Source organism: Theropithecus gelada, chromosome 17, assembly GCF_003255815.1.
Source record: "Theropithecus gelada isolate Dixy chromosome 17, Tgel_1.0, whole genome shotgun sequence".
NCBI lineage: Eukaryota > Metazoa > Chordata > Mammalia > Primates > Cercopithecidae > Theropithecus > Theropithecus gelada.
This window is the reverse complement of record NC_037685.1, coordinates 18,748,708-18,772,771: the sequence shown is the minus strand read 5'-3', so window position 1 is coordinate 18,772,771 and position 24,064 is coordinate 18,748,708. Positions and strand designations below refer to the sequence as shown.

At 36.3% G+C, this 24,064-nt stretch overlaps 1 protein-coding gene across 3 annotated transcripts in view; it reads right to left on the bottom strand.

Annotated features, from left to right (window-relative positions):
- The window catches only part of NDFIP2 (Nedd4 family interacting protein 2), a 71,479-nt gene that overhangs the window by 13,788 nt on the left and 33,627 nt on the right, over nt 1-24,064 (bottom strand). For all 3 annotated transcript variants that reach the window (XR_003116494.1, XM_025364372.1, XM_025364373.1), the window contains exons 2-4: nt 21,369-21,534; nt 8,784-8,917; nt 2,443-2,536 (exon numbers count right to left, since the gene is read on the bottom strand). Coding sequence is in view for 2 of the 3 variants with exons in the window: in XM_025364372.1 (XP_025220157.1) it covers nt 2,443-2,536; nt 8,784-8,917; nt 21,369-21,534 (394 nt within the window). In the remaining variant the exon portion in view is untranslated. The remainder of the gene's footprint in view (nt 1-2,442; nt 2,537-8,783; nt 8,918-21,368; nt 21,535-24,064) is intronic.

Here is a 24,064-nt window from a genome sequence, read left to right as displayed (position 1 = left end):
ATGGCTAAACCTCAGAAGAAAAGTTTTCTAAACAGGATCAAATAAGAGCCCATTACATTTTAAAGTACTAAAATTTAAGGTCATTTCCATAGACTGTCAATCATCTGTAAACTTTTCATTTCTAGTGTTTGGCAAATAACCAAATTCTGTTCCATTCTCTTAGAAAGTTTCTTAAAAATAAGATCAGAGATACGCATATTATGCATGTATCTGAGGCATTTTATGGTAACACTTTAAAAGGATTTTGAGAGCAAAAGCATTATTACAAACATTTCTTCTTTTACATTTTCTGAACAAGAATACACAATTATCTCACCAAATCTAAGTGTAAACTTTTTTTAGGGTTATATGAGGTAAAACACTAAAAATAAAGAAGGAAAGAATTAAACCACCAAAAGGTTTTAATTGAAATAGTCTTATTGATATTCACTGTAACTTTACTTGTGCAAGTTATGTAACGTGACATGCTTAAGTTATAAATAAACCACACTAAAAATAAAATCTTTTTCTGGACCGTTTTACCCAGAGTAGCTATTAGATGTTTAAGAAACATGGAAAATATAGCAAGTTGCAATCTGAAAAACAGCCACTAGATGGTAGTGATGACAAACAAATCTATGCTTATCAAGCAAATAAACTCTAGGCCTATAGCCTACCAGAAAAAAAAAAAAAAACAGGAAATAGAGGTAAAAACAAATTTACTGTCACAATATTGGTACAATATTTGTAAAACAGGAAGCGTTACATATATGAGTTGTGGAAAAAATTTAGTAAAAATTTAGTAAAATATTTATATTAAATCTATTAAATATAAACATTTACATTATATTAGCTAATAATACTATCACTGGCTAAGAATAAAGTCATCCAGTGTGTCTAAGTCACCACGCATTTATAACACTCAGTGAAAAGCCTTCAAATCTAAGAAATAAAAATTAAAAAGAAGATACTGGTGGTAAATGAAATAAAGAAACGGAGAAACAAGATTTCTGAGTTACATAATCAGAAGGTGTCAAATAACATGTTTTTATTCCCAAGAAACAGGTATTTATACTAAAATTAGTACAATATATTTAGATCCTTTCTTTTCTAATTAAGGTTTCTTAAAAGGTATAATAACAATGAAAGCAATGAATGTTTAAGCTACTCTTTTTTGTAAACACACTATGTGAGAAGTTTGTTATTAAAATGTTACTAATATATAGGATTACCAGTTTAACCAAAATTAAGATAAAAACCAAGGTTCACAGGACTAATATTACAAAACAGCACTCATTTGTAACCAGAGTTTATTTCCTTTTTATTATAACTAACATATCTAACTAGAAATTGTAACTAAAACCAATTTAAGATTTAAATCTTGCATATACATTTGCTGGTTGACAACCTGAATATTACAATTAGTAAATTCGAGGAGCTGCCCGCCCTCCTTCCTCATTCCTCTCCCCCTCTTTTCTTCAGCAGATGAAAATAGAAGGGAAGCAAGAAACCATTTCAAACTTGGAGGACAAGGTTTACATGAACTTTCAGACTCAAAAGTGTCAACTCATGAAGTTTGTATTTTCTACTTTTTAAAGTTGAATGTGACACTTTAAATAAGTTTATTTCTCGGTTTTACGATCATAATAAAGCTTATAACTAAACTGAATTAAATCAGTATTCTATCCAAGAATGAAAGCTTGATCATTTAACCAGGTGGAGGGCAGAAATTAACTATATCATAGATTAATAAACTTACTTAAATGAATATTGGGGTTCTACCACTGGCTTTAGTAATTTATTGGGCATCTTATTATTTAATGAGTTTACTATGTCAATCCCTGTATTAAGAATTGAAATAATGAAGACTTTGACACAGTCTTCTCTCAAGAACATTAAATTTACTTTATAAGTCAAATACTAAGAATTCTGCAAGATGTTAAAATGTTACTAAGTTTCTGATCTTCTAATTCTTACCATTCCCCCAAATAAGACTTATACTTTCATAACTGTCTGTCTCAAGTGACACTGTTTCAGTTGCCCAGAATGTCGTTTTTTCCAATCCTTCTTCTAGCTTAAGGACGCTCAAATGGAAATCCTCTGCCCCCAAAGTGGAATTTATAGTTTCATTCTATATGCTCCTAGAGAGCTGAATGGGCACCAATATAGCAGTATTTCTCTTTAAAAATCTGAAATAGCTTAAATACGCTTATGTACTTTTACATGTCAGCGTCTTCATAATGGCTGCAATGCATATTTATGCAAACAAGAGTTTAATAAATTCTAGGATTTGTATTTAAACATATGATCACAGTATTCATTAGTTCAATATCAGAAACAATTTACATTTTAAGAAAGGTAGACACATGCTAACAATATTTGCTTCTCTTCACTATGTTACTTTAATACACATAAAATCAATACATGCAAAAAAAATCAAAATAGTTGGGAAAGATTACTTACTGAAAAATGCCAGCATGAAAATGCCATCATTACCCACTCTGAGCTGGTCTGCATCACTGAAGTCATCTCTTGGTGGACACTCTTCCTCCTGAATCTGTAAATATGTAACATTGGAATAGTTCACTAAAAATTACAACTTTACCATCTTAAACGTAAGCATAAGAACTTCAACAAAATCTAATGTTCTCAATTTGTTGTATAGACAAATGAAATAATGAGTACAATGTCTGGCACAGAGTAATCAATAAGCATTAGCAAGTACTATTTTTTCACAGTCACATTTGAAAAGAGTAACTTTAAAGATAAACACAAAAAAGACAAAAGATGAGTAACATCAAACTCATAAAAATGGTATCAAGAAGACACAAGTGACAGTGCTGCATTAGTAATGATTGGGAAATAAGAACTTTCATAACCAGTGGTGGAGTATAAATTGGTACAACTTCTATGGTTGGCAATTTTGCAATAATTATCAAAAATAAAAATGTGCATACCCTATGATCCAGCCATTCCAGTTCTTAAAATATACTGCACAGATATATATATACATACACATATTCCCTCTTATAAAAATGATGTATTAAAGATAATTCATTCCAGCAATGCTAATAAGAGCAAAAGATTAGATACAATCTAAATGCCCATCAACAGCAGACTATGTTAGGAGATATTCTCCACACTTCTATCATGTTTCTACATGTCTTCCAGGTAAAGGCATTGGCGGCCTTTTTTCTGGAAAAGCTGCCGGCATTCAATGCCAGCCCCGGAAAGCAGCCACAGGAGCTGTACACTGCAAAGCCTCAGGGGCAGAGCTGCTCAAGGCCTGGGAAGCCCATCCCTTGTACCAGAAAGCCCTGGATGTGAGACATGGAGTCAAAGATTATTCTGGCCAGGTGTGGTGGCTCACGCCTATAATCCCACACTTTGGAAGGCCGAGGCAGGCGATCACTTGAGGCCAGGAGTTCAAGACCAGCCTGGCCACCGTGGTGAAACGCTGGCTCTACTAAAAATACAAAAATTAGCCAGGTATGATGGCACATGCCTGTAATCCCAGCTAGTCAGGAGGCTGAGGAGTGAGAATCGTTTGAACTCGGGAGGTGGCAGTTGCAGTAAACCGAGATCATACCACTGCACTCCAGCCTGGGTGACAGAGTGAGACTGTCTCAAAAAAAATATCATTTTGGAATTTTAGGATTTAATGACTGTAATGCTTGGTTTTGGTCTTCTACGGGGCTTGTATCCCCTTTTGTTGACCAATTTCTCCCTTTTGGAACCAGAATATTTACCCAATGCCTATAGTGTCATTTTATCTTAGAAGGAAGTAACTTGTTTTTGATTTTACAGGCCCATAGGTGGAAGGGACTTGCCTTGCCTTAGATGAGACTTTGGATTGCTGATTTTTTGAGTTAATGCTGGAATAAGATTCTGGGGTAGACTGTTGGGAAGGAATGGTTGTTTTTTGAAATGTGAGGAGGATGTGAGATCTGGGAGGGGCCAGGGACAGAATCACATGGTTTGATCTGTGTCCCCATCCAAATCCCATGTTCAACTGTAATCCTCACCTGGTAGGAGGTGATCGGATCATGGGGATGGTTCCTAATGGTTTAACATCATTTCCCTGCTGTTCTCATGATAGTGAGTGAGTGAATTATTGTTTTTTTCTGAGATCTGGTTGTTTAAAAGTGTGTGGCATCACCCCTCCACTCTCTCTCTTTCTCCTACTCCAGGCATGTAAAACGGGCCTGCTTCCCCATCACCTTCCACCACAATCGTAAGTTTCCTGAGGCGTCCCCAGAAGCTGCTATGCTTCCTGTACAGCCTGCAGAACTGTAAGTCAATTAAACCTTTTTTCTTTATAAAGTACTCAGTCTTGGGTATTTCTTTATAGCAGTGTGAAAATTAACTAATATGGTACACATCATCTCAGTTGAGTGTGAATAACTCAATTTTGTGAGGCCAAGTCTGAGAAGCTAGGGTTCTGCTCAAGATTACATAATTAGGAGGGTCAAAGTAGAACCTGAATCCAGGGCACTGATGTTCTTTCCACACAATCATGGTAGCCTCACTAAGCATACTGCTATCCTGAAATTTAAAAACTTTCAAAATCATTTTATATTGCTTATTATTTAGGTACAAAAATCCCTTAAACTGTGCAATCATATATCACAGGTAAACTCAATATACTAAATTTAATCACTGGCCATGACTAAGTATATATTTATAAAATTTTATATAATTTCAAATTAATTCAAGGAATAAACATTAAAGCATAGTAAGAACAAAAAACTGTCAGTGTGATGGCAAAAATATATTTCATACTGTGTATTTTAAAACATCAGTCCAGGCCAGGCACAGGGGCTCATGCCTGTAATCCCGGCACTTTGTGAGGCCGAGGTGAGGTCAAGAGCTCGAGACTAGCCTGACCAATATGGCAAAACCCCGTCTCTACTAAAAACCCCATCTCTACTAAAAATACAAAAAAATTAGCCAGGCATGGTGGCATGCTCCTGTAGTCCCAGCTACTCAAGAGGCTAATGCAGGAGAATCATTTGAACTGGGGAGGCAGAGGTTGCACTGAACCGAGATCGCACTACTGCATTCCGGCCTGGGGGACACAGTGGGACTCCGCCTCAAAAACAACACAAAACAAAACAAAACGACAACAAGAAAATCAACACAGAAATTTTATCAAAAGTCGTTAAGAAAAAAAAAATTTTTTAAGGTAAGATCTCACTCTGTCACCCAGGCTGGAGTGCAGTGGCACAATCATGGCTCACTGCAGTCTTCATCTGGGCTCACTATAGCCTCAATCTCCTGGGCTCAAGTGATCTTCCCACTTCAGCCTTCCAAGTAGCTGGAAGTACAGATGCATGCCACCATACCTGGCTGAACTTTTTTTTTTTTAGTGGAAATAAGGTCTTGCTATGTTGCCCAGGCTGGTCTGAAACTCCTGAGCTCAAGCAATCTGCTTGCCTCAGCCTCCCAAAGTGCTGAGATTACAGGAGTGAGTCACTGCAATATGCCCAAAGATGTCTTTTATAATATTAGTAGGAAAAAACTGAAACACAAACATTTGAAAATACTCTAACTGTTCACTCTAGAGGAATGGCCACTAAATTTCAATAGCATATTGATTCCAGGGAATTTAACTCAACTATTAAGTAACAGGGAAATGTTTATATAAGATGTTTAAAAAATAAAATGGTATCTAGGCAATAATTTCAACTACATTAAACATTAATTTCTGAATCCTGAAATTGGTAAAGACATTGAAATATTTTAAAATAGAGAGCTGTAATAGAACACCTGTGGTATTTTCCTCTTCCTATTTTCCCACATTGGCTAATACAGAGAAAGCATTCATTAACATAATCGACTGTCATTTACTAAACAACAAAAATGTGCCTGATAATAACTAGGTACTGGGAATGTAAATGCAAGATCTCTGTCCTGGAGTCGCTCATGATTTATCCAGTGGTAGTTCTAATGTCAAAAGACAAGTTACTGCAACAATTTAAAACAAGTTACAAAAAAAGAGCCCTACCCATTATAGGATGATGAAATGAGACTACCTGAAGAACAAGCCATGTTCTAAACATTTTATAAAATTAATGGTTTGGAATTAGCATTTTTCATAGAAATATTAAAAATGAGTTGTCATTTTCAGAAAACTGCTTAACCATTCCGTGACATACATGCAATTCTACGCATCAGAAATAGGAAATAGTAAAAAACAGTAGTTTTAAAGTCTCTTGACTATCTATATTCTCCCAATGAGAGTTGATTTAGGACATACGCGTTCACACCCAGCTGAGACTCATTTACAACTGAATGTACTCAAATGCTAATTCGATGAGACTTTTTTTTCAATTTTTAAATTTTGTTTGTAATTGACAAAAACTATATATGTATGATGTATATAACATGATGTTCTAAAATGTGTATACATTGTGGAGTGGCTAAATTGAGCTAATTACCATGTACAGTACTTCAAATATTTTTTTTTTGTGGTAAGAACACTTAAAATCTACTCTCCTAGCAATTTTCAAGCACAGACCAATATTTTAATCTCAATCAGGTAATGGAGACTCATATGCAAACATTCATACTCTGCACAAAGAGGGTACTGAAGCACTGGGTTAAGGAAGCACTGGTAAATTTAAAAGATTTTTTACAAGACCTAAGTTAGTCTCTTGTACACAATTCTATTAATACTTGGCTGTCTATGAAATTTTCCACAATGCTCACAAGTTGGAGTTACAATGATATCAGAAGCAGGTGAAAACAGAATTTTTCTTTATGGACATGTTCCAATTCCCACTGAGGATTACATTTACTTTCTAAAACAGGGTGCTGGAAATGATGACAATGAGGAAACGGAACAGTAACACTTCAGATTTTTCTCTCCAAAAGGGGTAAAACCAACTTTCCTCAAAGCACACTTAGCAAGACTTAATACTTCCTATGTTGTCTTTAGAATTCTATCCTATTGTATGGAAGTTAGGGCAGTAAATGATTTAAGGTCCATAATACTCTTTAAGGACCTTTGCCATTGCCAAGGTCTCTAGGGAAACACCCCTTGAGAAAAGGAGTTATTGGGACTTTCATAGCTAGAGAGGACTCAATCTACTTCACTGAGAGATGGGCATGTGCATTTACAAATATATGTGTTCTAAGTAACCTAGAACTGATTTAGACAGAAACCACCCTATTTAGATCTATCCTCCTCCTCTATGATGTTCCCCTCACAGCAACAAAAATTCTTATTGACTTAGCTATATTATGCCACTGTGTTAAGAGACTTACTTTCCTCCTCTGTGAAGGAAAAGGCATAACAAATAAATCTGGAGTTTACTGTCTTTATCTACCTTCATAACTGTGTCCAAAGCTATTTATTTATGTTGACATTTAACCCTGTGTGTGCTGGAAGAGGGTAGTGGGAGCAGGCATAAAAAGGGTTGTTGCTGATAAAAGAAACACATCCAGGGCACATGCTCATCTCTCAAGAGGATCTGCTTGCTGGGCTCTGACCTCATAGCAGCTAGAGGAGAATGCCATACATGGAAGTACATCTCTCTCCCTTGATTCCTCACCTAATTCTACCTTTCCTGGGTGAATTGATATTTTTTCTTTTCCCGAACAAAATGGGGTGAATCCAGGGATCTGAAATGGCATCTCTCAAGTCTGAAGCAAGAAAAAAAAGGCAAAAAATTCTAGCACTCCTTGCAGCCACACTAAAATGTAATAATTTCTGCCTCTTACCTGGCTGCAGAATAGCAGCTGTATATGCATGTCACTGACTCTCCATGACTGAGACAGCCACTCCTTTTACCAGACCAAAGAATAATATACATGTATCTCATTAACTCTATTACTAAAACAGGTAGATGAGGAAGACAGAATGCTTGATCATCATTCCAAAATTGTAGAGTAGAGTATGTTATTTCAAAAAACAGCTGACAAAAATAATTTGAAGGCCTTGTAACATTTCTCTGTGTTTTTCGGCTACCTTGAGTTCTTTCACAGTCACTAAACCGGCTATGCTAATATAGAAAACATAAACAGAAAAAAAAGATGATTCACAATTAAAATGATGGGCCATGGAATTCAAACTACGTAAGCAGAGAAATAAGTACATGGACATCAAAGGGTCCATGGACTTGAGGTCCAGGCAAAGAGAAGAACTTTCCAAGTGGTGGTAACCAGAGTGAGTGAGTTAGGATGCGAAGTGAAGGCTAACACATGAGGTGCCTGAAATCAAAATTTAGGAAATGGTAAAAGTGGGGAAGAGCAATAGAAAAGAGGAAGTCAAGGGATGGAGAAGGTGAATTTAACTAGGGGAATGTCAATTTCAACAAAAATGACCACACACATAAGCAAAAGTAGAACAAATACAGTAACCCTTCAACAACACAAGGATTAGGGACACCGACCCCCCTGCATGTGGTAGAAAATCTGAGTGATTTGACTTCCCCAAAACTTAGCGACTCACAGCCTACTGTTAACTAGAAGCCTTGCTGATAATATATACAGTCAATAATACATAAACTAGTATCTACATACATTTTATACATTCATTACATGCCTTAATTTTTTCAATATTTCTAGGCTACGCAATTCATCCCAAGTTTTTTCAAATTACTGCAGATCTCCAAAATATTTTTCCAATATACTTATTTAAAACAATCTGCATACAAGTAGACCTATGCAATTCAAACCCATGATGCTCAAAAAAAATCTACATACACACTTAAACACAAAGAACTATTTTTAGTATTACTAAATGTACATATCAATTAACAAAAATAATTTTATCAAAAGAAATGATTAAATTTTCTTACTCTTTGAGATGTTTCTGCTGCTGCAGCCGCCATTGCAGCAGCTTTAGCCTTCTCAGCTTCATCGTATGTAGGAAGAGAGGTAGCAACGCTATAGGGAGGTGGCACAGGATAAAACTCACCATAAACTTCTGTATCTGAAGAAAGAATTCAAAAAGAACAACCAATAAAATCTATTTAATTTTGTAGCCATACTTAACAATTTACAATAGGCCACTAATACAGGACTACTATTATAGTCCTATGTTACAAGCTATAAATTACTATTACAATCATATATCTTATTTTAGTCCAAATTTATTATTAAAGAGAAAGAATGGACAAATACCATTTAGAGGCTAATACACTAAACAAGAACCTCTAGATTGAAATTCTGAAAAAGAGTGCCAGACAAGAGAAGTTAAGAATCTCACAATACTTATTACGCATGTGTTCACTGTAGTAGCACTTTTAATTTGCTTCAGGAACTTTTCCTTTGCATTCGTAACTTGGCAGTTTGGAGCAAGAGGTCTGGCTTTTGGTGTATAGGCTTTTGGTGCACATGAGCATCCTCTATGTGCTTATTAGTATGCACAAATAACTTAAGTTTACTTGCCTACTATCTCACAGCCAAAGAAGCAAAAAGAAAAAGTCAGGAATAATATTAATAACAAAACATTTACATAGCACTAACCATTTCATATACCACTTCTATATACATTGATCTTAGTATCTCTGAGGTTCAGAAAAGTTGCTTGTACAATATTAAACATTAAGTGGCAGACAAGGAAGCTCCTGACCCCAAATCCTTTGCTCCAATAACATACAAGGGGTAATTTTTTTACATATGTTGATTTCAGCAACTGCCCTAATCTCTTAAGCAAATTCAGTATTTCCCTTTGCTAAAAGATTGAAGTTTTACTTTTTCACTCTTGTGCCTTTCTCTTCCCATTTTTCCTTTATCCATCTGGTTCTTTAGATTTTCTTTTATAAAGTATTTCTCTTTCCAATTTTTGAAATATAATATCCAGAAATACATTACAATAGAAAGTACAGACTGCTTATTTTAAAAATAAAGCCCATCACTTACTACAACATAAGTAGTAAAGTAAAATGCTACACGTCAATCAACTCATTAGACTGATGCTAGAGTCACTGACACACACACAAAAAAGTAGGTTCTAAAAGTAGCATACACCACATTGTCTGACATCACTTTTGTATTTTCCTCCATTATAACTATAGTAGTTTTCTATAAGCATATCTGGTTTTATACACTTTGCTTTAGTGTATTTTGCAAATACTGTATTTCTTACAAACTGAAGGTGTGTGGCAATTCTGCATCGAATAGACAACATATCGAATTTCGATAACACCATCGAAAAATGGTGTTATCAGCACCACTTTTCCAAGAGCATGTGCTCACTTTGTGTGTCTGTCCTGTTTTAGTACTTCTAGCAACATTTCAAACGTTTCCAGTGCTATTATTATATCTTTTATGGTGATCTGTGATCAGTGATCTTTGATGTCACTATTGTAATTGTTTTGGGGCACCACAAACTGTGCCCATAGAACACAGGAAACCTAATTAATAAACACTGTACGTGTTTTGTCATATGTCTCTCACTCTAATTCAAAAGCTAGAAATAATTAAGCCTAGCAAGGACGGCATGTCAAAAGCCAAGACACACTGAAAGCCAGACCTCTTGCTCCAAACAGCCAAGTTATGAATGCAAAGGAAAAGTTCCTGAAGGCAATTAAAAGTGCTACTACAGTGAACACATGAGTAATAAGGGAAACTACTTTATTGCTGATATGAAGAAAATTCTAGTTCCAGTTAGAAGATCAAACCAGTCACAACATTCCTATATGCCAAAGCCTGGTTCAGAGCAACGTGCTAACTCTTCAATTCTATGAAGACTGAGAGAAGTGAGGAAGGTAAAGAAGAAAAGTTGGCCGCTGGCAGAGGTTGGTTTATGAGGCTACATCAAAGAAGCCATCTTCATAAAAGTGCAACATGAAGCAGCAAGTGCTGACGTAGAAGCTGCAGCAAATTATGCAGAAGATCTAGCTAAGATCATTGATGAAGGTGGCTATGCTAAACAACAGATTTCCAATGTAGATGACACAGCTTTCTACTGGAAGATGTCTTCTAGGACTTTGATAGCTAGAGAGGAGTCAATTCCTAGTTTCAAAGCTTCAAAGGACAGGCTGACTCTCTTGTAAGGAGTTAATTCAGCTGGGAACTTTAAGTTGAAGCCAATGCTCATTTACCATTCTGAAGATCACAGAGCCCTTAAGAATTATGCTCAGTCTACTCTGTGCTCCATAAATGCAACAACAAAGCCTGATGACAGCACACCTGTTTACAGCATGGTTTACTGAATGTTTTAAGTCCATTGTTGAAAGTTCAGGAAAAAAATATGTCTTTCAAAATATTACTGCTCACTGACAATGCACCTGGTCACTCAAGACCTCTGAAGGAGATGTACAAGAAGATTAATGTTGTTTTCATACCTACTAACACAACATCCATTCTGCAGCCCATGGATCAAAGGGTCATTCTTTCAAGTCTTACGATGTTACAGCTATATTTCATAAGACAATTGCTGCCATACTGATTTCTCTGATGGATCTGGACAAAGTAAACTGAAAACCTTCTGGAAAGGATTCACTGTTCTAGATGCCATTAAAAACATTCAGGATCGCGGGGGAAGGTCAAAATATGAATATTAACAGGAGCTGGAGGAAGTTGATTCCAACCCTCACAGATGACTGAGGGGTTCAAGACTTCAGTGGAGAAAGTAACTGCAGACGTGGGAGAAACAGCAAGAGAAGTAGAATCAGAAGTGAGGCCTGAAAATGTGACTGAATTGCTGCAATCTCATGGTAAAACTTGAATGGATGAAAAGTTGCTTCTTACGGATAAGCAAAGAAAGTGATTTCTTGAGATGGGAGATACTCTTAGTGAAGATGCTGTGAACATCATTGAAATGACAAAAAAGGACTTAGATTACATAAGTTTAACTGACAAAGCAGTGGCAGGGTTTGAGAGAACTGACTCTAGTTTTGGAAGAAGTCCTAGTGTGGGTAAAAGGCCATAAACAGCACTGCACGCTATAGATAATTCTTTCGTAAAACAAAGAGTCAATTGGTGTAGCAAACTTCATTGCTGTCTTATTTTAACAAATTGCCACAGTTGGAGCTGGGCACAGTAGCTGGCACCTGTAATCCCAGCTACTCGTGAAGCTGAGGCAAAAGGATCGCTTGAGGCCAGGAGTTTGAGACCTGCCTGGGCAACATGGGGAGACTCCATCTTTAAAAATCTTATTTTTTTTTTTAAATGGCTGTCCCTGTAGTACTCAGGAGACCCAGGCAGGAGTACTGCTTGAGCCCAGGAGTCCAAGACTACAGTGAGCTATGATAGCGCCACTGAATCCTGTCTCTAAAAAAAGAAAAGAAACTGCCATAGCCACCCCAACATTCAGCAACCACCACCCTGATCAGTCAGTAGCCATCAACACTGAGGCAAGATCTTCCACTAGGAAAAAGATTATGGCTCACGGAAGCTCTGATGATCATTAGCATCTTTTAGCAGTAAAGTTTTAAATTAAGATATGTACATTTTTTAAACATAACGCTACTGCACTTTTTTTTTTTTTTTTTGAGACGGAGTCTCGCTCTGTCGCCCAAGCTGGAGTGCAGTGGCCGGATCTCAGCTCACTGCAAGCTCCGCCTCCCGGGTTTAGGCCATTCTCCTTTCTCAGCCTCCCGAGTAGCTGGGACTACAGGCACCCGCCACCTTGCCCGGCTAGTTTTTTGTATTTTTTAGTAGAGACGGGGTTTCACCGTGTTAGCCAGGATGGTCTCGATCTCCTGACCTCGTGATCCGCCTGTCTCGGCCTCCCAAAGTGCTGGGATTACAGGCTTGAGCCACCGCGCCCGGCCTGCACTCTTAAGAGTATAGTGTAAACGTAACTTTTGTATGCACTGGGAAACCAAAAAATCCATATGACTCTCTTTACTGAGATATTCGCTTTACTTCAGTAGTCTGAAAATGAACCAGCAATATTTCTGAAGTATGCTTTTTTTTTTTACATTTGTTTACAATTTTCTCTAACAGAATTTCTTGCATTTCCAACCTAAAAACACATTTTACTCTAGCAATACTTCTACTGTATTTTCATGCATATAGGTCTTAAAACAATTTTTAGTGCTGTCAATAAGAGCTAAGGACCTGAAGTTAGGTCATTTTTAATCTAATCACATGGAATTGGTACTAGCAGTATAATACTGAATGTTATCAAACACAAGAGACAAGAGTCAAATTCTTAGAAAAGATTTATTATCAGAATGTAAAAACATAAGTGGTCAAGTAAACAGATTTCTTTAGTTCTGAAAGAGTAGAAGCAAAATCTAAGTAAAAACAATGTTTACAAATTTTAAGGTAGTAACATTAAAACTGTAAATTTTAAAAACTGGAACAATGGCACACATTATCCGAGGAGATGTGATCTTTCATAATAACAAGGATGTAAATTTTTGAAAGGTTTTAATACTCGAGACAGGAAAAAAAATCCCTACGACTAATAGATGAAAGTTGGGTAGGAAAACTCAATTGCTACAGCTTTAATTTTCACTTTTAAATTTTACTTTTCTCTACCCTTTTAAGAGAGTAGTTCTCAACAAAAGGATTTAAAGTCTGGCGAGCTCCAGCTCCAAATCCTCCTCTTAGAAGTTGTGTGACCTCAAGCTAATCACTTAAGCACTATAAAGCTCCACTTTCTCATCCATAAAACTGACACAGCAAGGCTATTACTTGCTATTACGGGATAAAATAGAAGAGTATTCAAGAGGACTCTGTAAACTGTGAAGCTTTACACAAATGTCACGTATTATTATTATTTACGTTGCTCAGATCTATTAAAAACTAGCCAAAAAGTGACCTAATGGAGAATATAATCTCTGCAAAATCTAGCACAGTTCATGTTTAAAATACAGTCATGCATCACTTACTAACACGGATATATTCTGAGACATGTGTTAAGCAATTTAGTCTTTGTGGAACATCATAGAGTGTACTTACATAAACCTAGAGTGTAGAGTCTACTACACAACTAGGCTATATGGCATATAGCCTATTGCTCAGACTACAAACCTGTACAGCATGTTACTGTACTGAATACTCTAGGCAACTGCAACACAATGTTAAGTATCTGTGTTATATAAATACATCTAAACATAGAAAAAGTACAGTTAAAATATGTTCTAAAATATTAAAAAGTGGCCTACCTGGATAGGACCCCTACAATGAATGGAGCTTAGAAGACTGGAAGTTGCTCTGGGTGAGTCAGTGAGTGAGTGACGAGTGAACGTGAAGGCCTAGGACACTACCATACACTACCATAGACTTTAGAAACACTGTACACCTAGGCTACCCTAGATTTATTTTAAAATATTTTTCTTCCTTCAATAATAAATCTCAGCTTTCTGTATTTTTACTTTATAAACTTTTAAATTTAACTTTGTGACTTTTATAAGAACACAGCTTAAAACACAAACACACTGTACAGTGTACAAAAATATTTTCTTCTTTATATCCTTACTCCACAATCTTTTTTCTATGTTTTAAATTTTTTAAACTTTTTAAACTTTTTTTTTTTGAGACAAGGTCCCACTCAGTCACCCAGGCTGGAGTGCAGTGGCGCATGGCTCACTTCAACCTCAACTTCCCAGGCTCAATCAATTCCCTCACCTCAGTCTCCCAAGTAGCTGGGACTACAGGTGTGCATTGCCACACCTAAATAATTTTTGTATTTTTTGTTGAGACGGGGTTTCCCCAAGTTGCCCAGGCTGGTCTCAAACTCCTAGGCTGTGATCCTCCCACCTCAGCCTCCCAAAGCACTGGGATTATAGGCATGTGCCACCATGCATGGCTAGTTTTTTTGTTAAAAACTGCAACACAAACACACACATTAGCTTAGGCCTACACAGAGTCAGGATCATCAATATCATTGTCTTCCACCTCCACATTTGTCCCACCGGAAGGTTATTAGGGGCAATAACACACATGGAGCTGTCATCTCCTATGACAACAAACGCCTTCTAGAATACCTCCTGAAAAGATCTGCCTGAGGCTGTTTTACAGTTAATGTGTTTTTTATAAGTAGAAGGAATGCACTCTAAAATAATAATTAAGATTAATAAATATACAAATCAGTAATATAGTCATTACCATTATCAAGTATTATATAATGTACATAATTGTATGTGTTAGACTGGTACACAACTGACAGCATAGTGGATTTGTTTACACTAACACTGCCACAAACACTGAGTAGTGCAACCTTATGACAGCTACCACGTCACTAGGTGATGGAAATTTTTCGGCACCATTGTACATGCAGTCTGTCACTGGCCAAGATGTTGTTATGCAGCATATGACCAAATCTCTTTAAAGAAAGTGAAAACAACCCAATTACTATACCATCGAGACTAAGTGATTATTTTTAACATATCTTGGAATTTCCTTTACATGGAAATGTTCATCTATTTCTTAAATAATGGGGATCACATCATATATGTCATTTTATATTCTACTTTTAAAATTTGCTGTTTCAAAGTATGTGATATCAGTAAACGGTCTTCAAAAAACCTAATTTTAATGGTTATGCAATAAACATACTATTATTTGAAAATGTATTTAATGATTCCCCTATTTTGGGCATGTGTGATGCTTCCATTTGTTAGTTATTAAAGTCACTTGCTGTCTTTGCTTCCTCCCTACCTGTGCGCTTTTTAACCCATTATATGCTAGATTTCTATTTGAAACACTCCAAAGAAACCATTATGGCAAAAGTCACTAATGACCTTCAAATAGCCAAAATCATAGGACACTGCAATTATAAAACATGACTGTGGACTTTAGAATTAGATACATCTGAGTTCGAATTCTGTCTTTACCACTGAGAAGCTATGTGAACACGGGCAAGTTATTTAATTCTCCATCATTGGTTTCTCCTCTGTAAAATGAACCTCATTTTTACAGATGTGATTTACTCAGGATGGCTGGAAAATCAGATGAGCTATATACCTAAGAACTTGGAGAAAGGGCAGGTATGCAGTAAGCACACAGTAAGTGCTAGGTATAATCTTTTTAAATTCTTGACCAGCCACTTCTTTTTAAAATTCTCTCCTCTCTTGGCTTCTAGAATATTCTTTTCAGAGTCCTCTCCTACCTGCCTAATAGTTCTTCTTTACTTGTGTTGCTAGTCTTCAAGGTTCTCCTGTTACCCTTTATCTAACTTCATTCTCCTGAAGGTCCTTAGATGACTCTATCTTGGTGTTTCTCATACCTCTCCAGCTTCTCTTTCGCTGATCTGCTAATCTTCCCCTACTCACTGTTAAATGTTGTAGTTCCTCAACATAGACAACTTCTTCCTCCTCTCTACTCTCTCCCTTGCTATTTCATTCATGGATTAAGAATTCAACTACCAACTACACACAGTTGATTTATAACATTTATTTCTAGCCCAAACCTCTCCTCTGAATTTCAGGCTTATTTGATGTGGGTCTATTTGTTATCACTTGACTGCCTATTTGCTATCTCCTCTTTAGTTCTCAAAGGCACCTAAAATTCAACATGGCCAAAAAATAACATTTTGATCTTCATCCCAAACCTGTTCCTTTTCAGTGATACTTGGGCATCATTCTTAACCCCTTCTCCCTCATCCTTATCCAATCTGTCACCAAGGCATTGATTTTTACTTCCCACATATTGCTTGAATCCACATACTCTTCACCACCAGCACTCTAGTCCAAACTACCAGCATCTCCTGTCTGAAGTTTTAGCAGCTCCACCTCTTCTCTCCATCTGCTAAGAGCATAAAATTATAGATCTCACTAATATTGCAAAAACTTTAAAATATTCACAAATCTAAATCCAGAAGAGATTACAACATGGCATGAAAACTGTGTATTTCAGAACATGGAGATGGACTAAAGACATATAATAATATATTTCATTTCATCAAAAATTAAAAGAGAAAAACCATATACAATAGTTCTGCCTTAGGCATGGTTTTGCTTTCCACAGTTTTAGTGACCCCAAGGTCAACTGCAATCCAGAAATATTCAATAGAAAACTGTAGAAATAAACAACTCATAAGTTTTAAATTGTGCGTTGTTCTGAATATCACGATAAAATCTCACACCAACTCACTGTGTCCTGGCCAGGATGTGAATCATCCCTTTGTCCAGTGTATACATGATGTCAATACTACCCACCCATCAGTCATTTAGCAACTCTATGTTATCAAATCTACAATTGAAGTATTGCAGTACTTGTGTCCAAGTAACTCTATTTTACTTAATAATGGCTCCAAAACACAAGAGTAGAGATGCTGGCAATTCAGATACGCCAAAGAGAGCCATAAAGTGCTACCTTTAAGTGAAAAAGTGAAAGTTCTTGCCTTAATAAAGAAAAAAAATAGTAGGCTGAGGTTGCTAAGATCTACAGTAAAAAAGAATCTTCTATCTGTGAAATTGTGAAGGAAAAAGAAATTTGTGCTAGTTTTGCTGTCACATCCCCAACTGCAAAAGTTTTGGCCACAGTGTGTGATAAGTGCTTAGTTAAGATGGAAGAGGAATTAATTTGTATGTGAAGGACACAAGCAGAAACATGTTCCGATTAACGGCAATGTGTTGCACCAGAAGGCACTGAGCCTATACGAAGATTTCAGCAAGGAATCTCCTGAAACCAGAGACACTGAGCCATTTACTGCAAATAAGGAATGGTCACACAGATTGAGGATTAGGTTTGGACTAAAAAATAAAAAATTACTGGAGAGTCTGTGTCTACTGCTGTCGCATTTCTGGCAGAGTTGAAGAAGCTGATTAGGGAGAAAGGATACCATCCAAACAAGCTTTCAATTGCGATGAAACTGGGCTCTTCTGGGAGAAGATGCCTGACAGAACTGACATTTATCAAAGTACAAAGGAGGCATTAAGGCATAAAACGTGGAAGGACAGATTAACTCAGGTACCGTGTGGTGACACTGCAGGGCATATGACAGAGCCAGGCATACTGTACAAAGTGAAGAATCCATGTGCCCTCAAAGAAAAAATGAAAAATTATCTGCCCAAATTCTGGCAACATAATTAGAAAGTATGGGTGACAGCTATCTCGTTCATGGAATGGTTCCACCAATGCTTCATCCCCGAAGTGAAAAACCATTTGAAAGAAGACAAGTTGAAATTTAAAGTCCTATTAATAACAGACAATGCAGCTGACCATCCTGAACCTGTTTGCTATGAAAATGAAAATGTCGAGGTTTTATTTTGACCTCCAAATATAACCTCATTGCTTCAGTCCCTTGACCAGTGCATCATCTGGTCTGTCAAGGCCACATATACTTGCCTAGTATTTAATCACATTTGATCAGCAATTGATGCAGACTCTAATATGGACATAATACAGTGCTGGAAATCACTATTGCTGATGCAGTAACATTCATCAAAGCTGCAACTGATGAATTAAAACCAGAAACTGTAGATGTCTCCTTGAAGAATGTTTGGAGCAAAGTTATGAATGATTTTAAAGGCTTCTTGGGGATCAATGGAGAAGTCAGGAAAATCATACAGCATGACAAGTTGGTAGAGAAGGATTTGCCAATATCCTTGATGAAGAAGTAGAAGGTCATAACTGAAGGCCATCAATAAGTGTTAATAAATGAGGCCATGGAAGAGTTAGAGTCATCTACAGAGGAAGAGGAAGACGAAGAATAAAATGAAGCAGAATCAGTAATGAGGCCATTACCAAAATTTGCTGAAGTGTTTCAAATTGCACAGACATTAAATGACAAAATTATTGAATATGATCCTTAATGGGACATAGTATCAAAGTCACCCAAATAATCACTGAAGCACTACAACCTCTGCAGCAACACTTCAACGAGTTAATAAAAAAGAGACAACAATTTCCAGTTACAACGTTCTTCCAAAAGGTTTCAGCAAAATAACCTTCAATTATCAAGGATCCCCATTCATCAACATCGTGATGGTTTTGCAGTCCAGGATCACCTGAAGTAGACAATCCCCCTTCTGACATATCATCAGAAGATCAATAGTAACCTAACACTACATCACAATGCCTATGTCATTCACCTCACTTCATCTCATCATATAAGCATTTTATCATCTCATATCATCCCATGAAGAAGAATGGGTATTTCAAGAGAGAGAAAGAGGGACTACATTCATATAACTTTTATTACAGTATATTGCCATAAATATTCTAGTTTATTATTAGTTGTTGTTAATCTCTTACTGTGGCTAATTTATACATTAAACTTTATCATAAGTATGTATGTATTAAAAAAAACACAGTATGGGCCGGCGCGGTGGCTCATGCCTGTAATCCCAGCACTTTGGGAGGCCGAGGCAGGCGGATCACCTGAGGTCAGGAGTTCGAGACCAGCCTGACCAGCACGGTGAAATGCCGTCTCTACTAAAATTACAAAATTAGTCAGGTGTGGTGGCACATGCCTGTAATCCCAGCTACTTGGGAGGCTGAGGGAGGAGAATTGCTTGAACCCGGGAGGTGAAGGTTGCAGTGAGCCAAGATCACGCCATTGCACTCCAGTCTGGGCAACAAGAGCGAAACTACATCTCAAAAAAAACAAAAACAAAAACAAAAACAAAACAGTATGTATAGAAAAAACACAGTATTTATAGGGCTCAGTGCTAGCTGTAGTTCTAGGCATCCACTGGGGTTCTAAGAACACATCTCCCTTGGATAAGGGGGCTTGCTGTAATTTTAAAATCAGGTACCAAAAGAAGACTCCAAGGTTTCTGGCATACTGAAGCCATTTGTTAAAATAGGAGAGACTGTAGAAGGAGAAGGTTTGGTGCTACAGAGAAGAGTAAGTATGCAGTTGTGACAGTTTTAAAAGTTAGTCTTCAAGTTCTTTAAAACTCCTCTCATCAAGAAGTAGAGATGAATTCCTCTCCTCTTGAATAAGGACTAAACTTAGTGACTCATTTCTAACAACCAAATATGGCAGAAGTAATACCATGTGACATTTGAGACAGTATCATAACAGGTGATACAGCTTCCATCTGACTTTCTCTCAGAATGCTTGTTCTTGGAACCCAGCCACCATCTACCGAGGAAGTGTAAGCCACAATAAGAAGCCACATTTAACTGTCTTGGCCAGTAGCCCCAGCTGTGGTCCTAGCTGAAGCCAGTATAAACCACCAAACATGTGAAAAAGGAAGCTTTTGAGATCATTCCAACCCAAGCCGCCATCAGACAACAGTCACATAAGACTCTAGGAGAGAATAGCATAGTTCAACCCAGTCCATGCCCAGAACAGTAACAATTAATAGTAATAAATGATTGATATTTTACTCTATTACATTTCGGGTAGTTTGTTACACAGCAATAGCAATGGTAGTCACAACAAAGGGATCACAATTTCACTCTTAAAATTATTCACAGCATCTTTCATTACTCAGACAAACATCACTGGGAAAACAACTCATTTTCTTTCTTCAAAATTACAGTCAAATTAATTTTTTAAATCTAAGGTAGCAAAGTCTTATTATTATATTGTGAAAATTTGTAAAATATTGAAGAAGTATTTACCATATAATAAATTTTAACAGGCATCAAACCAGCTATTAAATCTTAAAGACAAAATTGTTATCAACATAAAAACTGTGCATAAAACTGGGCAATGAGCAAGCATATTCATCAAATAAACATTTTATACAAATAAAAGGAGTAAGCATGTATTAATTTCATTAGTGAGGACACCATGAAAAAATGATTTTCAGTAACTACACAAAAAAAGTAAATGAATTTGGTAGAAGAAATACTGAATTTACACATTCCAAATGTAAAAATGGTAACCAGAGAAAGCTGGCATTAATTTGAGAGCAGTAGATGATGTTAACTACAGAATAAGATGAAAAGTTCCAGTGAAAAATTTTTACTGTTAAAATGTTTTTCAGTAACTGATTTTTAAAATGAAATTTTTTCATAATGAGTATACAAAATATTTAGAGAAGTTATTTAGAATTTATTTAGAAATTATTAGACTAGAGAAGTTATAATCACATACAAAATTAAACAATCATCAGATAGTATACAAAATCACACTGGTATACAAAAGTGATCAAACTGAATAATTTATCATTGCTTAGGAAATAAAAATTGTAGTCAGAAAAACAGATTAGTTCTTTAGAGTGACCTGAATAAGATGAACAGCAGCAAACAGGAATTACTGACTTGTATTCAAGAATTATCATATGTATGGGATAATACTATATACACCCTTCACCTGTAGTCACACATACCACATTCTCACACTCATCATCATCTTGTTTTATGGCTACATAATTATGTACACATATATACATACACACATATATATGGGTATATACATTTGTATATTTATATGTGCACACAGTTTGTATACACATATATAAACATCCATGTGCATATATGTTTAAAAGTCCATTAACAGACTTGATAAGTACACAAAACCAAAATGTCAAAAAAAAAAAAAAAAAGAACTAATAAAAACATTACTAGCTGTTTCATACCTGAAGTTGTAGGTACTTCCACAGTAATACTACTATATGGTGGAGGGGAAGAATCAGTTTCAAGTGCTGGTGCTGAGGAGGCAGCCTGCGCAATCTGCGGTGCTGGGTTTGAAGTAGATGGCTGCTCTATGGCCGATAATTCCGAGTTATCCTCTTCATTAAGAAGCTAAGAGAACAAAAGAAAAAGAAAACATTCATGTAATGCTAATTATTTTTTAAATTTAGGCTAATTTTAGGCTAATTTTATCATTTCAGACACAGGATCACTTTTTGGCCAAACACAAAGTAAAATGGCATTTTTAGATAGTATACAAAATCACACTAGTATTTCTAAGTTTTTAAAAAACAATTTGTAAAGACTTAGTTATTAAGAAGTTCAGAATTTTCAGTTTCTTTACAATAAAGAGAAAGTTCAAATTAAGAATTTATAAAGAAAATATCAGGATTCAAAATAGATACAAATTCATATGATCCTACAGTAGATATCAAAGGTCCACCACATTGCTTGGATAAGGGGGCCTACTGTAATTTTAAAATCAGGTACCAAAAGAAGACTCCAAGGTTTCTGGCCTATTGAAGCCATTTATTGAAATCAGAGAGACTGTAGAAGGAGAAGGTTTGGTGTTACAGGAAAGAGGAAGTATGCAATTGTGACAATAGTTATTGCATACTACAAAGAAAAGCAAAAATCCTAATAACATAGCCACAATACCATCTCTACTACCATCTCTTCCTACTTATGAGCCTCCTGAAAAAATGTGTGAATCTAGAATAATTAGAAATGAAAGCTGAATTAATGAAATGGAATAAAACAGATAAACATTCTAAAAATGTGGAGTACTCTAAGTAGGTTTTCCCAAGTACAAAAAAAATTACTAAAGCAAGGCCGGGCGCAGTGGTTCACGCCTGTAATCCCAGCACACTGGGAGGCCAAGACGGGTGGATTACTTGAGGCCAGGAATTTGAGAACAGCCTAGCCAACATGGTGAAACCCTGTCTCTACTAAAAATACAAACATTAGCTGAGTGTGGTGGCGCACACCTGTAATTCCAGCTACTTGGGTGGTTGAGGCAGGAGAATTGCTTGAACCCGGGAGGCGGAGGTTGCAATGAGCCAAGATTGCGCCACTGCACTCCAGCCTGGGCGACAGAGCGAGACTCCATCTCAAAAAAAAAAAACAAACCAACAAAAAAATTACTAAAGCAAAACGAGTTGATGTGTATATAAAACTCTAGCAAATGTTCTTCACCTCAACAAATTCACTGAGAGTTCAATAAATGTTAATAACATGTTGAGATCTTTAATCACTTAACTCAATCTTCACAACAACCTAGGAGATCCTAGGAGACAGAGACTGTTATTATCACCAATAAAAGGAAAACAATAAACAAACAGGGAGTACAGAAACTAATTTGCCAAACGTCACAACAGTAAGAAAGGGTAAAGTAAGGAAGTAAAGCCAAGCAGTGTGACTGAAGACCTTTTGCTTACTTATGGTAATCTTTGAAATGGTCATTCTTCAGGAACTGGTAATAACTACATGCAGACAAACTAAGATGAGTCAAAGGAATCAATACTAACTATAAAAAGTGATTCATCAAGAAGTACTTTGATCCTTAAATATATCTGGCAAAAAGTCTTACTAAAAATTTGAAGATACTTTTAAAACTGGAATCTCGATTTCAAAAGAAACTAATAGTTTTCCGTATTATTTAATTTTCATATTTTGATTTATTCCTGTTAGTCTAATAATCCCCCAAATAAATTTTGTCAGAGCTAGTATACATACCAATTTGAATGTGAAGTAGCAAAATGAAAATGAATTTTGGAATTTAGAAAGAGCAGCATGTTGGACTGGGCGCAGAGGCTTGCACCAGTAATCCCAGCATTTTGGGAGACTGAGGCAGGCGGGCTGCTTGAGCTCAGGGGTTCAAGATCAGCCTGGGCAATATGGTGAAACCCAATCTCTACCAAAAAATACAAAAATTGGCCAGGCCTGGCATGTGACTGCAGTCCCAGTTACTAAAGAGGCTGAGGTGGGAGAATCACTTGAGCCTAGGAGGATGAGACTGCAGTGAGCCGTGATCATACTACTGCACTCCAGCCTGGATGACAGGGTAAGACATTGTCTTAAATAGAAAAAAGAAAAGAAAAAAAGAAAAAACAAACAAAGAAAGATCAGCATGTAAATTTTTGCTCTACCATTTAGGACCTCTGATAAAATTTTCTCTATGCCTTAGTGTTCACTTATTAGCTCTGAATGCAGTCAAAATCCTCATAGGGTTGTAAAATAATATTTGGAAAGCATCTAATATAACAACCAACACACTGAAGGATTTAACAAATACTATTCTCCCACTTCTTCCCTTTTATTTACTTTAGTTCATCACCTCAAGGAGAAATTATGCGGTACTCTCTAACAATCCAGTCAGTAGTCACTCATCTTTAAAATAAATAAATAAATGCAAAGTAAAACAAGAGGTCAATTTACTATACATTGCTTTTCCATGTCTTGGTAAATGATCACACTAGCAAAACATTTTTGTGAGATAGTAAATGTAGTATAACTTAACAAAACTGTCACCATCATGTCTAAAATCATTTTTGAAATTACTAAGACCACTCTTTCCACAAACATAACATTAAGAGTTACATAATTAAATCAATTCACATAAATTGAATTCTAAAACCAAATA